Source organism: Engraulis encrasicolus, chromosome 19, assembly GCF_034702125.1.
Source record: "Engraulis encrasicolus isolate BLACKSEA-1 chromosome 19, IST_EnEncr_1.0, whole genome shotgun sequence".
NCBI lineage: Eukaryota > Metazoa > Chordata > Actinopteri > Clupeiformes > Engraulidae > Engraulis > Engraulis encrasicolus.
This window is the reverse complement of record NC_085875.1, coordinates 20026708-20042746: the sequence shown is the minus strand read 5'-3', so window position 1 is coordinate 20042746 and position 16039 is coordinate 20026708. Positions and strand designations below refer to the sequence as shown.

The 16039-nt window shown below is 45.0% G+C and overlaps 1 protein-coding gene across 2 annotated transcripts in view; it reads right to left on the bottom strand.

The window, feature by feature from the left end:
- ttc7b (tetratricopeptide repeat domain 7B) overlaps positions 1–16039 on the bottom strand; it is a 106114-nt gene that overhangs the window by 78972 nt on the left and 11103 nt on the right. For both annotated transcript variants that reach the window (XM_063183769.1, XM_063183770.1), the window contains exon 4: positions 6372–6505. In XM_063183769.1, the coding sequence (XP_063039839.1) occupies positions 6372–6505 (134 nt within the window). The remainder of the gene's footprint in view (positions 1–6371; positions 6506–16039) is intronic.

The following is a 16039-nucleotide window of genomic DNA, read 5'->3' as shown; positions in this document are numbered from 1 at the left end:
GTGTTGAAGCCTCAGCAACCCCCCCTGTGGGGTAACTCGCTAGCGAGCTGGCGTAGTGCGTAATACTTTCCAGTCCCCCCCTGAGCGGTATCCACAAACATCTCCAGAGGTAAACACCAACACCACCAGCGGAGGCAGTAAGAACAGCAGCAGCAGTGACAGCAGGCCCTGCATACTATACTATAGTACGCCAGCTAGCCCCTGCAACCACTCCAGTCTCGCCTGCAGGGATAACACTAGCCTCTTACGCCAGGAAGCCTGCAGGGCTAACAACACACTATGGCACGGCAGAATGCTTCAGTCTGACTCTGAGCACACAAGCACGTAACGTACACAAGAAGTAGTACTTAGAGCACTTGAATGGGATGCAAGCACAGCAAAAAAGAAAAAGAAAAAAAGAAAAGAAACTGCAGAGGATAAAGGCAGAATTCTAAGCTAGACTCTTCTGCTGGTGTTATATGGCGTCCAAGTGTTTGTGTCATGAGTAAGTGTGTGCCTGCATGCATCTGTGAGTGTCTCTACGTGTGTGAGTGCATCTGTGTGTGTGTGCGTGTTGGTATGTTTATACGTACAGTATGTTTGTATGTCTGGGTGTGTCTGCGTGCACGAGTGTGCGTGCATATGTATGTATAATACAATATATGCATTTACGTGTGTGTGTGTGTGTGTGTGTGTGTGTGTGTGTGTGTGTGTGTGTGTGTGTGTGTGTGTGTGCGCGTGTGCACGCCCTACCCTAGATACAGTAGCTGCTTTAAACGCCAGAAGAATCCTCTGTGGCATTCCCATGGGGAGCCCTAACCTCTTTCAACCTGCAAGGTTACCTCAACTCTACCGCCCTGGGTGCCTCGCGGGTGCACCATGACTTGCAAAACGAGTCTGTCTGGCGTGGCAGACGCAGCACTTTATTATTTGGTGGGATGTGCAGCCTAACCCTGCTCACAGAAGTGGGGGGGGGACGCCGTATGCCTAATGAAGCAGGAACATGGCGCAGGAGATTTGGTCTCTGTCTGCCTATCTGTCTGTCTGCCTGCCTGCCTGTTTGTCTGCCTGCCTGTTTGTCTGTCTATCTGTCTGTCCTTCTGCCTGTTTGTCTGTCTGTCTCTCTGCCTGCTTGTCTGTCTGTCTGTCTGTCTGCCTGACTGTCTGTCTGTCTGTCTGTCTGTCTGTCTGTCTGTCTGTCTGTCTGTCTGTCTGTCTGTCTGTCTGTCTGTCTGTCTGTTTGTCTTGTCATTCTTGCTTGTTCTGTCTGCTTGCTCATCCCTAAGCCACCAGACACCAAAAACAAAGATCAAGACCAAATGTATAAAACATAAAAGTACATCCAGCGAGCAACACATTGACTGCTTGCTGCTGCTATACTGATCTTTGCCTGTGGAAAACCTGTAGCATGTTGAAAACACACAAGAGTCCAGCTAACATGCTCTCTTTCTCTGTGTTTGTCTCTCAAGGGACATAAAAAAGAAGGAAAATAAATAAATAAATGCACTTTATATAGGTATAAATGCTTTTCTTAACACTCAAAGACCTGATCAACACCAAACTACAGTAAAACAACAAAGCAAAGCCAGACAGTGATGTATTGTCTGATGTTGCTGCTTCTTCTAAACCTGTAGAGTGTAGAACACATGAATGTAGAAGACATACCAGTGTCAAGCTAACATGTTCTATCTATCCCCATCCATGCCTCCCAGGAGAGAGAGAGAAAATGTAATGAAATAATAGAAAAAATCTCTCCCATCAACATCCTTACACAGTCAAATCCTCGCGGTTACCATGGAGACCCGGATCCAGCACCATCAGCACCATTAAAAGAAACTCAGTCTCCATGACAACGTCCCACTCAGCATCAGCAGCATCGGCTCGGCTGCAACAGCTTTACTATTACCAATTCAGAATCTGCCACGGAGACGGGAGGAGACACCAGCATCCCATCCCCGCACCATCAACATCACAGATGTCTCACATCCCACGATCAATTTGCTCTCTCTTTTTTTTGCAGGTAAATTTTTTTGTTCATGCCTTCAAGTCCTAACATCATGAAATTTGTGAAACCGATCAAAGTGGTATAGAAAAAAAAAGGTCACCACAAAACAAAATCAACAAATGTAACGCCTTGGAAGCCAACAAGATGGTCACCTCTAATGCTATGTTATTGGCAAAGACGGTTTCAACATTGGGGGCCCCAAGGTAGCTTATGAAGGGAAGAAATTAAAAGAAAAGCTCCTCGACCTTTATTTGTTTGGTGACATTTCTTCCAACTCTGTCTTCCTTCTTGGGTTTCGTAATTTGCTAAGGCGTGATGTGTACCATCCAAAGCAGTTTCCATGGAAACTAGGCAGGGGCAACTCGACACAACACCATGGGCTAAAAAAAGCCGGACCCGTCAGCGCTTCAGAAGCCTCCCTTCTCCCCTTCCCCTTCCCGTACAGTACCATACTTTCTCTCTTCCTCTCCCTCTGCTCCTCCTCCTCCATACTGTTATACCTTCTCCCTTCCTCTCCCTCTCCCTCTTCCTCCTCCATACTGTTATACCTTCTCCCTTCCTCTCCCTCTCCCTCCTCCTCCTCCATACTGTATCATACCTTCTCCCTTCCTCTCCCTCTTCCTCCTCCTCCATACTGTTATACCTTCTCCCTTCCTCTCCCTCTGCTCCTCCTCCTCCATACTGTATCATACCTTCTCCCTTCCTCTCCCTCTTCCTCCTCCTCCTCCATACTGTTATACCTTCTCCCTTCCTCTCCCTCTTCCTCCTCCTCCTCCATACTGTTATACCTTCTCCCTTCCTCTCCCTCTGCTCCTCCTCCTCCGTACTGTATCATACCTTCTCCCTTCCTCTCCCGCCTCCTCATACTGTGATACCCTCTCCCTCTTTCTCCTCCTCTACCTCCCCCTCCTCCCCACACTGTACCGGACCTTCTCCCTTCCTCCCGCTCCTCCTCCATCATGTACTGTACCTTCTACCTTGCTCTCCCTCTTTCTCCTCCTCTTCCTCATCTTCTTCATACTGTTATCATACCTTCTTCCTTCCTCTCCCTCTTTCTCCTCCTCTTCCTCAGACTGTTATCATACATTCTCCATTCCTCTCCCTCTCCCTCCTCCTCCTCCCCATACTGACACCTTCTGATCCTCCCCATACTGACACCTTCTCCCTTCTGTATCATACCTTCTCCCCTCCTCTCCCCTTCCTCCTCCCCCATAATGTATCGTACCTTCTCCCTCCCTCTCCCTACTGTATCGTGCCTTCTCCCCCTCTTCCTCCTCCTGTCCATACAGTACCTCACCTTCTCCCTTCCTCTACCTCCTCCTTCTCTCCATACTGATGCCTTTTAATCCTCCCCCTACTGATACCTTCTCCAGTCCTCTCCTTCTTCCTCATACTGTATCGTACCTTCTCCGCTCCTCCTCGCTCCTTCTTCTCCACTTCCCCCTCCCCATACTGTATAGTACCACAGCCTTTCTACAAACAGCCGCCCCACTCGCTATTCGACCCATGCCTGCAGCTCACCTAGGGGGGCTGTCGAGCGAGCGCAGCCCATTCATTTTGAATGGAATCTGCGCTCCTCCCTTGGCGCCTCTAGAGTGCAGTACCACCCGGAAAAGTCGCGAGTGAACTCTCTCGTCATATCCATAGAACCTCTCTGATTGTACCTTCTCCCCTTCCTGGAGCTATAGCATACTGTTGTCTTCTAATCCTCCCCAACTGACACCTTCTCCATACCTCTCTTTCTTCCTCATACTGTGTCATACCAGAAATTCTCTAAGCTATGAGATAGGCATCTCTCATTGGCTCCCATTATAGCCCCGTTGGCGAACGCAGCCAAGTAAAAGATGAATGGGAGCCTATTGGGCTAAATGGCTCAGCAGGGATTTGTGACGGTTCTGTTCTCTGGTTTGTAAAGATGTGTGCACATTCTGTACCTTATCATGGAAGTTGTATTAGAAGTGAAGTTAAAGGTTCCTGACATGGCTTTGTTCTCCCAAAGACGTGTTAGTTTTGTCCTGCAACACGCTAGCATTCGGCTAATACCTGCTGGCTGAGGAATCTCTGCGACTATTCACGACCAGAGCTGACGAGAGACGTACTCTGACTGATCCTAGCAGAGACATCTACGGTCACACACCTCAAAACCCCCCACCGCCGTCCAAAATGTTAATTGAAGGTGCCCAAATTCTTAAGGATGAGCGCAGTCATTTCCTTTACCCCATGTACACATGCCGCTTTTCCACCACCTTAAATGCAATAAATAACAGGTGTCCGCAACAATCCTAACATAACTTTAAACACATCGACATCTGAAGTCAGACTTAAAACTACAAAACAAATGGCGTAGTGCCGTAAAGTTCATTGTCACGTGTTATGTCATTGCTATAGTTGAAATAAGGGTCATTTTCACGAATCTAACGCTTGACAAGATGCAAACGTGTTGGCAAATGCTTTCACTTACTCATATCTATCGAACGCGACTCCATTGTTTCCAGGGAAAAAATCACTCGGGCAGATACAAACCCCAACTCCGATGAAGTTGAGACGTTTGGTAAACAGTGAATAAAATCAAAATGCTATCATTTTCAAAACATTCAATCTATTCATTAGATGGAGAATAGTGAAAAGACAACATATTAAGTGTTAAAACCGAGAAAAAATATTGTTTTGGGGGACATATGTACTCATTTCTAATTTGATAAATCCAACACGTCTCAAAAGAGTTGGGACAGGGATCAGTGAAATTTAGTAAACATCCAAATAAGATAAAACAACAAAGAAGAACATTTCAAAATGAATTGTACTGACGGACAATATACGTGTCCAGGTATAAGATCATCACAGAGAGGCTGAGTCACTCAGAATTAAAGATGCAAAGGGAATAATTACCATAGTTATTACATACATTTTGAATTCCCTTTGATTTACCACGATTGAGTGTATATAAGACATATTTTTGTTAATAAAATCATTGTATAGGTTCATGACATCATGAAATATATATTGGCTGTAGTCTCACTCTAATTCCTGGAGTGCTAGAGCCATTGAAAATTGACCATATTAAGAATGCTTAATGCGTGCAAATGATACAGGGGTGTAACATTCTCCTAAGCACCTGAGCTCACTTGAAATAGACCCAGAAGACATGGGAAACTGTCCTTTGCTTACAGAAGTCAGCAGAAGTTAAGTCCATTCTTTTAGACAATAAAGAGCATTGCACGTCCTGTGCTACAGTGAAAATGGACCATCCAACTTGTGTTAGTGCTAGCTTCAAAAGTCAGCCTCCATGATGGCATGCGGGTGCAGTAGTGCATTGGTTAAGATGTTCTCACTCATCTGTAGAGTTAAACACAGTGCTGAATGGTATAAATGGGTTTTAAACAGCATGAAAAGCCACTCATGCATTATATTTTGAAGGGAGATATTCGATTACTGCCACATAGTAAGGTCAAATTGCATTCTCTACTATGTTTTAACTGTTTTGGCTCCATCATCATAAGGACCAGCATGTGATAAAATGGTGGGTTTTTGGTCAAGACCTGTCAAACTGTAAGCACTACAGAAAGGAAAACATTGCAAAACATGACAAGGAATACACCCACCATTTAAGCTGGTGAAATCATGTCCAAGATAGGAATTAACACTGTTTTTTATATAAAATCATCTCATCGGTTAATGTATTTAACTGTTAAGTGTTGTCTTTTGTTTTGTTTTTAGTCTTCCTCGACATTTGCTGCCATTTATTGTCCCCGTCCCAACTCTTTTGAGACGTGTTGGATTTATCAAATTAGATATGAGTACATATGTCCCCCAAAACAATATTTTTTCTCGGTTTTAACACTTAATATGTTGTCTTTTCACTATTCTCCATCTAATGTATAGATTGAATGTTTTGAAAATGATAGCATTTTGATTTTATTCACTGTTTACCAAACGTCCCAACTTCATCGGAGTTGGGGTTTGTAGTTCTATGAGAAGCGTACAGCCCCATTGGCACCCATTCATTATTTACTTGGCTGCGATAACATAGCTGCAGTGCCACTCCTGGCCACACCAGCTAGTGGTCGTTCTTGTACAATATTCCATTTTCTTTGGTCATACCTTCTCCGTGCCTCCTCGCTCCTCCTACTGCACTTCCCCCTCCCCCTCCCCATACTGCATCGTAGCCAGGCCATGCCCTCCTAGTGACGCAACACCTTCGCCGTTGGTTCTGGTCAGGCCAAGAGCAATGTAAATAATGGGAACTCCACTCACTAGTCAATCAGTAGCAAACCTAGGGAGGCGGGTCAACCATGCCATTTGGGAAACGTTAATTGTCATGGTCTTGGTCAGACCAAGTCTCGAAGATATTTGAAAGTCGATGAGAATCAGGCTAACTGTATCGTACCTTCTCCACTTCCTGGAGGTATAGCAGGGCGATGTCTCCAGACTTCTCATAGCAGGTGATTATGTCGTGGTCGCGGTCCACCGTCTTGTTGGTCAGCGACGGAGAACCAGGAGGCGCCTTCTCTAGACACAGTCCTGGAAACAAAGCCAAGAGAATAGGAGGAAAGTGAGCAAAAAACTAAACACATAAACAAATAAAGAGAGAGTAGGAGAGAGAGAGTAGGAGAGAGAGGGGGGAAAGGGTTTGGAGGACTAATTCAATACACTTTTTCCTCTGAAGTGTTGAAAGTTTTACAGCGCATACACAGTCACAATGATTGCTGCACAAATACAGCTGCCTAGTTGGTGAATTTTTCTTGTTTTTGTTACAAACTGCAAACTGTTTTTTGTTGTTGTTACAAACTGGTCTTTTGTACAAGCAGACTTCCCTCAAGGACATCAGCATCGGCTTGTCTCATAACACAATTCTGAATAATTCAGGAGAAATATCCTTCTACCTTTTTTGCTGCCAATGTACTTGCTTACTGCATTAGGGGTAATTACGTCACCTTGAAACATTAAGGTTATTGTTAACTTGTATTCGTTACAGAGTGAACGCCCCCTAAACACTTGGTCAATAAGCTCAGCATAACCCTTGGCATGAATACCATCCTCAAAAAACAATGAGATCATATCAGAACTGCATTTGCCTGCTTACTGTCTGATGTGTGTATGCATTGGTGTCCATGCACATGCCCGAGCAGAAAGAAAGAAAGAAAGACAGAAAGAAAGAAAGAAAGAAAGAAAGAAAGAAAGACAGACAGAAAGAAAGAAAGAAAGAAAGAAAGAAAGAAAGAAAGAAAGAAAGAAAGAAAGAAAGAAAGAAAGAAAGAAAGAAGGAAAGAAAGAAAGAAAGAAAGAAACAAACAAAAAAAGACTGGCTGAGGCGGGCAGGCCTGAGTTGAACTATGGCAGGCGAGGTTGAGGAGTAAAAGTGAAGCTTGTACTTGATGTGAACTGACAGCGGGGCCAGTGGGCAGATGTTTTCATCCGGGCAGCAGCAGCAGCAGCAGCAGCAGCGGCATAATGTATTTACTCATTTGCTCTGCCACCCTGGGAACTGACCCCTGCAACCTTGCGCACTGCCCGCATCACGGGGCTTTTTATTGGCACGGCCCCCAGTCACTTTACCACTCGTTTCCCACGTTTCTTTTTTTTCATTCTGGTACTTCTTTTCCTTTCGCCCTCTCCGAGACAGTTGATTCGAGTTCAATCAGTGCCACTTGCCAAAAAGCAAATTCCCTGGATCCCCAAACTGTATCCGAACTGCTAAAGGACCCAAATTGATCCCAAACGCTGGCTGGCTGCTTTTTGTACCCTGTGGGGCCAGGGCTATGGAGGGGGAAGTATTGATGGCCACAATAGGCTGTCCAGGCTGACAGACAGGGCTGCATTGAAACTGAGGACATAGCTGCTGTCCTCGTAAGCCGTCCAGACCCAATGCTGGCAGTTTGTTGTGTGCACACTAGGACACATGCATGTGCAGATAGACACATGCACATACATGCATGCGCACACACACACAAACACGCGCACACACATACATACACACACGCACGCACGCACGCATACACACACACCTAAACCCAAGCCTGTGTGTAATGGGGGCAGTCGCATTGTGCATTGTGAAAAGCGAGGGGAAACTTTGAATTTTTAATCAGCATCAGACAGCTGACAGGAGGAAAGCAAAACAACACAACACAACACAGTAGGCTAGGGTAGCCATATCCCATTGCCAAATCTGTCTGTGTGTGTGCACATGGCACGTTGTTGCATACATTTGTCAGTCTCTGACGGGCTGTCATTGTTTTCTGAATGTGTGGTGCGTGTGCGTGCTGAGTTTTTGTATCTACGTACACTAGCTGAATAGGGTGCCCTATATATTCACCTGAATCTGGAAACCACCAAAAAAATATGATGTGCTGTGCATGTATTGAATACACACACAGGTGTGTGTGTGTGTGTGTGTGTGTGTGTGTGTGTGTGTGTGTGTGTGTGTGTGTGTGTGTGTGTGTGTGTGTGTGTGTGTGTGTGTAAAACACTGAAATAGGCAGGGCTGGGTAGCAGTTGCTGGGCAGTTTAGCTGCTGCCACCTCTAAAACACCTTCCCCAAATTCAAAATCCAGAGCACCGAGCCTTGTTCTCAGCCTTTCCCTGACACTACCAACTACCAACTACCCTCTACCACACACACACACACACACACACACACACACACACACACACACACACACACACACACACACACACACACACACACACACACACACACACACACACACACACACACACACAAACACACACACACACACTACCCAAACCCTGCCCCACTCCTACACTGCCCAGCCAACAGTGCCTCCAGTGAACTACTGCTATCCAAACCCAAAAATGAATCCCTAGTGAAAGGCTAAAAGTAACCTGCTTTGGGCTGTGCATTTAAACTGGGCTAATGTCATCATGGTACCTTAATACCTCAGAAAAAAATCTGGAAGCGCGCTCAACACCTTCTCAAAGGCTTAAGCTTAACTTTGACTTGAAAAATAAGGGTGTAAGGCCAAAACGTGATTCTTTATTAACGTACCGTACAATCTCCTACAGCACAACTATCTCCCGATTCTCTTCTGACACTGCCCCATTACGACGATCGGTTGAACGTCTTTCCCAAGGAGCAGTGCAAGCGATATTTAAAGTGACACTGTAACATTTCTGGAAATAAGCTCATTTTTAAAGGTGCAATGTGGAGAATGGTGTCCAGAATCGGTACTGCAACTATGCTGCTCATCAAAACTGTGCTGCCTATTGCCACATTTGATTTTACATTAATATTTACTAAATAATAAACCAATATTTACTAGTATAACCAAAGTACAGTAAGTTTCGCAGATAAAAATGTAAATTTCTGGAAATTCAAAATGGCGGACCATGGAGAAGATTCCCTTTTTATGTACGAAAAGTGTGATTTCCCCATTCATAATGAATACAGAAACGCAGAAACGTTGCTTAACCACAACTTACAAAGGCGTCATACCTCAAAGCGGAACGCACTTGTGTGAAAATAAATATCCATTTACATGATGACAGTGGACATTCACATATGCCTAGATTCAAGATGTATCCCAAAGTGTAATAATAAATAAATAGAACAATCAATTACGGCAATGAAACAACATCAACACCCTCTAGCTCCCCGAAACAAATGCCCCCAGATGGTGACCCTGCACCCACACCCACCAACACCCATCCATTCATCCATCCATCCACCTCAACCACCCGCCTGGCCACACCCTCCCCTACCTTCCCAGGGTATGCATAATTGACTTGGGTCTAAAAGGAATTCATATTCGGCTATACAGTGAGTCCAATATGTATTTGATCCCTTGCTGATTTTGCCGGTTTGCCCACTTATAAAGACATGATCAGTCTATAAATGTATGATAATATGTATTCAAACATGGAGAGACAGAATATCAAAAAGAAATTCCTGAAAATAACTTAAAATAATATATTTTAATTTATTTGTATTTAATTTAGGCAAATAAGTATTTGACCCCTCTAGCTAAAGAAGATAAAGTGCTTTGTGGCAAAGTCCTAGTTGTCTAGCACTGAGGTCAGATGCTTCTTTTAGTTGATGACAATGTTTGTGCATATAGTAGAAAATATTTTTGCCCATTTTTCTTTGCATATTATCTCTAAAACATTAACCGTTTGTGATCTGTAGCTTGGCAAATGGGAGGTTCAGTTCTTTCCATAGAATTACTGTAGGTAGGCCACGCCACGACTTTAATAAGCTTTTTATTGAGCCACTCCTTCGTTGCTTTGACTGTATGTTGTGTATTATTGTCATGTTGGGAGATCCAAAAATGGCCCACCCTTCAGTGTAGTGGTGGAGGGAAGGACGTTTGCATTCAGGATTGCACATTACATCTCTCCCTCCATCCATTCAATGACAATGTGAAGTTGCCCTGTGCCTTGGCCAGACAAACACCCTCAAACCATAATGATACCACTTTCATGCATGATGGTGAGGAGGGTGTTCTTGGGATCATAGACAGCAGTACTCTTTCTCAAAACACATTGAATTGTGTTAATGCCAAACAGCTTGATTTTGGTTTCATCTGACTACAGCACCTCCTTATCATATCCTAAACCAGTCTGATGTCCGTTGGCGAACCTCAGGTGGGACTGCACAGGTTCCTTCTGAAGTAGAGGTACCATGTGTGCACTACAGGATTTTAAACCTCTGTGGCATTAAGTGCTACCAGTAGTTTCCTCACTGATTTTGGTCCCAGTAGCTTTGATATCATTGCCTAGTTCATCCCGTACAGGTCTAGGGTGCTTTCTTTCTGTTCTCATGATTATCAAATCCCAAACAAAAGGTCAAATCTTGTACAGAGCCCCAGACAGGCTGATAGTCATTTTGTATTCCTCACATTTTGGAAGAAATGCATCAACAACTGGGTCATTAATACTCAGTCTCTTTCTTGTGGCTTTGCAGCCCATTTAATCTTTGTTCAGGTCTAAAATCTTGTCCCTGATATAATTTGACCGCTCTTTGGTCTTTCCCATGCTGGTGAGGTTGGAGTGTGACTGATTCACTCATACTATGGACTGATTCTGCTGATTCAATGTGTCTTTTATGCATGTTAGTATGTACATGTGTCTTTAATTCAGATGACAAGTTGATCGGAAGTGCCCATCTGGTCTGTGGGCCCGGAACTGTAATCAGTTGGCAGGGGATCAAATACTTATTTTGCTCGATGAAATGGAAATAAATTAATATATATTCTCTTAAGTTAATTTCTGGATTTTCTTTTTGATATTCTGTCTCTCCATATTAGAATACATATTATCATAACATTTATTGACTGATCATGTCTTTGTTAGTAGGCAAACCAACAAAATCAGCAAGGGATCAAATACATATTGGACTCACTGTATCTGTTGGCCTCTCGTAAGACACAATGCATTATACATAGTCAGAAGACAGAAAAAGAAGGAGGAGGAAGTGTGTGAGGGGGAATCTCTCTTTCTCTCTCTCTTCTCCCTTTCTTGGTAATTTTCTCTCTCCTTTTCTTTCTAAATATGCATCTGTCCAAGTCTCCAGTAAGGTAGAAAACCTCAAAAGGGGCTTTTCTGGGTTGTCCACACACCAACCAGTGTTTTTTTTAACATCAATTTACTGACAAGTTAGGGATGGGTTCGGTCAGCTGTTTTCAGCTTAGAATTCTTTGGTTATATTATTATAATGGGATTCTGTTGAAGGTCCCCACAAGGATAGAAAAAAAACAAATGTGTGTTTGTGTGTGTGTGTCTGTGTGGTGTGTGTGTGTGTGTGTGTGTGTGTGTGTGTGTGTGTGTGTGTGTGTGTGTGTGTGTGTGTGTGTGTGTGTGTGTGTGTGTGTGTGTGTGTGTGTGTGTGTGTGTGTGGAGAAGAGGAAAAGTAGAGACAGGGGAACAGTGTGAGCTTGACACAGCGGCACAGAGAGTGTGGACCATGCAGTGCAGGAGGAGCAGTAGAGGAAGGACGGACAGAGAAGGAGGTCGAACAGGCAGGTCAAGGGGAATGGCTAACAAGGGAGATGGGAAATGAAGGAGCTGAGAGAGAGAGAGAGAGAGAGAGAGAGAGAGAGAGATAGATAGATAGATAGATAGATAGATAGATAGATAGATAGAGAGAGAGAGAGAGAGAGAGAGAGAGAGAGAGAGAGAGAGAGAGAGAGAGAGACGTGCAAGTTAGTGAGCTTGAAAGAGAGAGAGAGAGACACAACAAACACACACACACAATATAATTGTATTATGTCTTACTGTTCCTCTTATTGTTGTCTTATATATGTTATGTACCATGCTTTGGCAATACAAAGTTTCTTTTGTCATGCCAATAAAGCACTTTTGAATTTGAATTTGAATTTGATAAAGACAAAAGCTAGATAGGGACAGTAGGATGGGATGCTGAGATACAGTAGCTCAAGGTGCTCTCTTTCTCTCTCTATCTCTGGTGGTGGCGGCATGGTGAAGTTTAGAGACGGGCCTGTAGAGAAGAGTGGTTTGTGGGAGGTGTGCGTGTGTGTTTCTGTCAAGAGGTTGGTGGTGGGTAGGGCTGTGTGCAGGTAGTGTGTGTGTATGTGTGTGTGTGTGTGTGTGCGTGTGTGCGTGTGTGTGTATGCAGGTGGTGTGGTGTGTGTGTAGGTGTGTGTCATCCAAGGGGGTGGTGGTCGGGTAAGGCTGGCTGCAGGTGGTGTGTGTGTGTGTTTGTGTGAGAGAGAGAGAGGGGGGGGGTATTTTGGTGTGCAGTATCATGGCTCTAACTAATTCATGTGTGTGTGGCACCTACCCAGCCTAATGGGGCCCTGTGCTGCTCTAAACATGACCGCACTGACCCTGGGGGTAACACACACCCTCACACGGACACACACATACGCGCACACACACCTGTTCGCACTCACGCACACCTTTGCAAACTTGCACCCACACAGAAACATGCATACCTTTGCACACAAGGCTGCTTGCTTGCACAGCAGTGGTGTAGTCTACGTAGAACGCGGGTATACGGAGTATACCCACTTCTAAATTTCAGGGACTTCAGTATACCCACTTACAATTGATTGATCCATTGTTTTGAATGGCACAAATATATATAGTATACCCACTTCAAAAAATGCTTACATTTACAGTATACTCACCATAAAAAAGTAGACTACACCACTGTTGCACAGTCACGCACGCACGCACGCACGCGCACACACTTGCAAGCACAAACAACAAGTGCATGCGCTAACACAAAACAACACACAACCGGGAAAGAGACATAATTGCATACACACACGGTGACACGGTGACATACACACACCGATGTGCGCACACACACAACACACAACAACCACTCATTAAAATGAGAAGGGGTTAAAATCCATCCTCCACAGCCTAACCTCCGAAGACTTGCTTTAATAATCCTGTTGTACGTGGCGTCAGCTGTGCATGGGGTTCTCAGGGAGAGAGAGAGGCTTTGTAGTCCTGCCTGGCTGTGTGGTGGGGAATACAGACGGACACAAATACTGCTCGTCTGTGTGCTTTTTGCACCAGTGTTTGTGTGTGTGTGTGTGTGTGTGTGTGTGTGTGTGTGTGTGTGTGTGTGTGTGTGTGTGTGTGTGTGTGTGTGTGTGTGTGTGTGTGTGTGTGTGTGTGTGTGTGTGTGTGTGTGTGTGTGTGTGTGTGTGTGTGCATGTAGGAGGCTGGTGTGTGATGTGTGTATGACAGTTTGTGTGTGTGTGTGTGTGTGTGTGTGTGTGTGTGTGTGTGTGTGTGTGTGTGTGTGTGTGTGTGTGTGTGTGTGCGCGCGCGTGCGTGTGTGTGTGTAATCATTGCATGCATTTGTTTGTGTTGTTTTGCTTTGGTGTGTGTGTGTGTGCTGCCTTGCATGCAAGTGTGTTTATGTGTACGATTTATGTGTGTGTGTGTGTGTGTGTGTGTGTGTGTGTGTGTGTGTGTGTGTGTGTGTGTGTGTGTGTGCGTGTGTGCGTGCGTGTGATATGTACAGTATTAGTGTGTGTGTGTGTGTGTGTGTGTGTGTGTGTGTGTGTGTGTGTGTGTGTGTGTGTGTGTGTGTGTGGATAGCTGCAGTGCGGTTGGTCACAGCTGAGAGATGAGCAGCAGCAGCAGCAGCAGCAGCAGCAGGGCTGGGTTTAAATCCCCCCCAGTGGTGGGTCCCCCCTCATCAGGGCATCTGTCACTCAACAGTACCAGAGAGCTACGCCATACTCTGTGTGTGTGTGTGTGTGTGTGTGTGTGTGTGTGTGTGTGTGTGTGTGTGTGTGTGTGTGTGTGTGTGTGTGTGTGTGTGTGTGTGTGTGTGTTTGTCAGGGGGGTTAAGCATTGTATGGACAGACAGACTCAGCAGTCAGTCTCTCTCTCTCTCTCTCTCTCTCTCCATTTATCTCTCTTACTCTCTCTCTCTGCAACCTTTTCTCTCTCTTTCTCCCCATCGCCCAGCAAGCCCCGTCTTTCTCCATCACTCTCCCTTTCTGCAACCTGTTCCCTCTTTCTCTCCCTCTCTCCCATTCTCTCTCTGCAACCTCTCCGCCTGTCCTCCCTTTCATGCGGTGCGGCTGTCATAACTTTGATCAAAGGCTCCAGCCCTGCAGTCTTGGCTGACACATCCACTACGCTCTGCATTAAACCAGAGAGATGGATGGAGCAGAGGGAGAGAGAGAGAGAAAGAGAGAGAGGAGGAAGGGAAAAGAAAGGAAGGAGAGGAGAGAGAGGGGGGGCAGACTGTGTGTGTGTGTGTGTGTGTGTGTGTGTGTGTGTGTGTGTGTGTGTGTGTGTGTGTGTGTGTGTGTGTGTGTGTGTGTGTGTGTGTGTGTGTGTGTAAGAGTGGGCTATGGCACTGCACCCTGCTGTCAACAGAGCAGCTTCCTCCAGGAATGAACCGCAGTGTTACTCCTCTCTCTAGTCTAAGACCACAGCACCACCCTGTGGTGACTTGTGGTAGGGAAGGCTGCTGATGTTTTTTCACTTCAGCCTCCCCGAGTGCTCAAATGACTTTCTTATAAACCAAATACAGATATATAGGGCAATTTTCCTCACAAATCCACATACAGCACCTTAAAGGCTCCATTTGCTAAGACTTGGTTAGCTGTTAAATACTGACTTAAACACAAGCTATTCAACAATAGCGATGCCAGGGTTCCTATTAGGAGATTGGTTAGTTTAGCCAGTCAACCAATTACATCTCCACCCGTCTAAGCCCTGGCCCATTAGAAGAACTGGCAGCTGACACGAGGATCTCTTTAGAAAGCCAATTGGGCAATAAAAGGTTGTGTCAGTGTAAGCATATAACCTTTGGCTTTAAAGGACACGTCCACTATTGAGCACTTTAAGCCCCTTTTCTGAGTTGTCTGCAATGCAATAGTGGTCTGTACCGATTTTTTTTTGCTGTTATTTGGCTAATTTGAATTTTGTATCAACTGCCTTTAGAATGGCTGTCTATGGCCGTCAGGTGGAATATGTGGCACTGCACTAGATTGTAACAAATTAATCCATTTTGCACATCACTGGCACAAGAGTCATATCGAATAGGTCTAATAACATGTTTCCCCAAACACACACACACATGGCCACAAAGGCCAATGATAACTTCCAGCTGCTCCTTGTGTACAGTGCATGTGCCGTATTTTATTTTAGCCAAGTGACACTAATAATTTCATAAATTCTCCCCCTGGACAAGTCCAAATGAACTAAAGCCAAGGAGGAAAATCTGGCTGGTTGTTTACAGCTTCGGTGTGCTGTGTACTCTTGTGTGTGGTAGGGGAACTGACCAAACGGTCATTAATTACGAACCCTGACGGCATGGTAGGAACAAACCCCTACAGCGCAGCTACCCAAAACAGCCCCGCTAACGACACGGGCAGGCTGGACCTTAGAGTTCTGGCCCATTATAGTTCATGACATATGTTAAGGTCCGGCCATCCACTGACAAATGCGCAGAGCTAGGGGAATATTAAGAGGTACGTCTTAAATAAACAAACAGGCGAGCAAAAATAGGCAAAAAGAAACAATAATGGTACTAGCTTTTACTAGGCCTACTGTTCTGTAAAGAAATTCCCCGGTGTCAATAAACAACAGCAGACATGC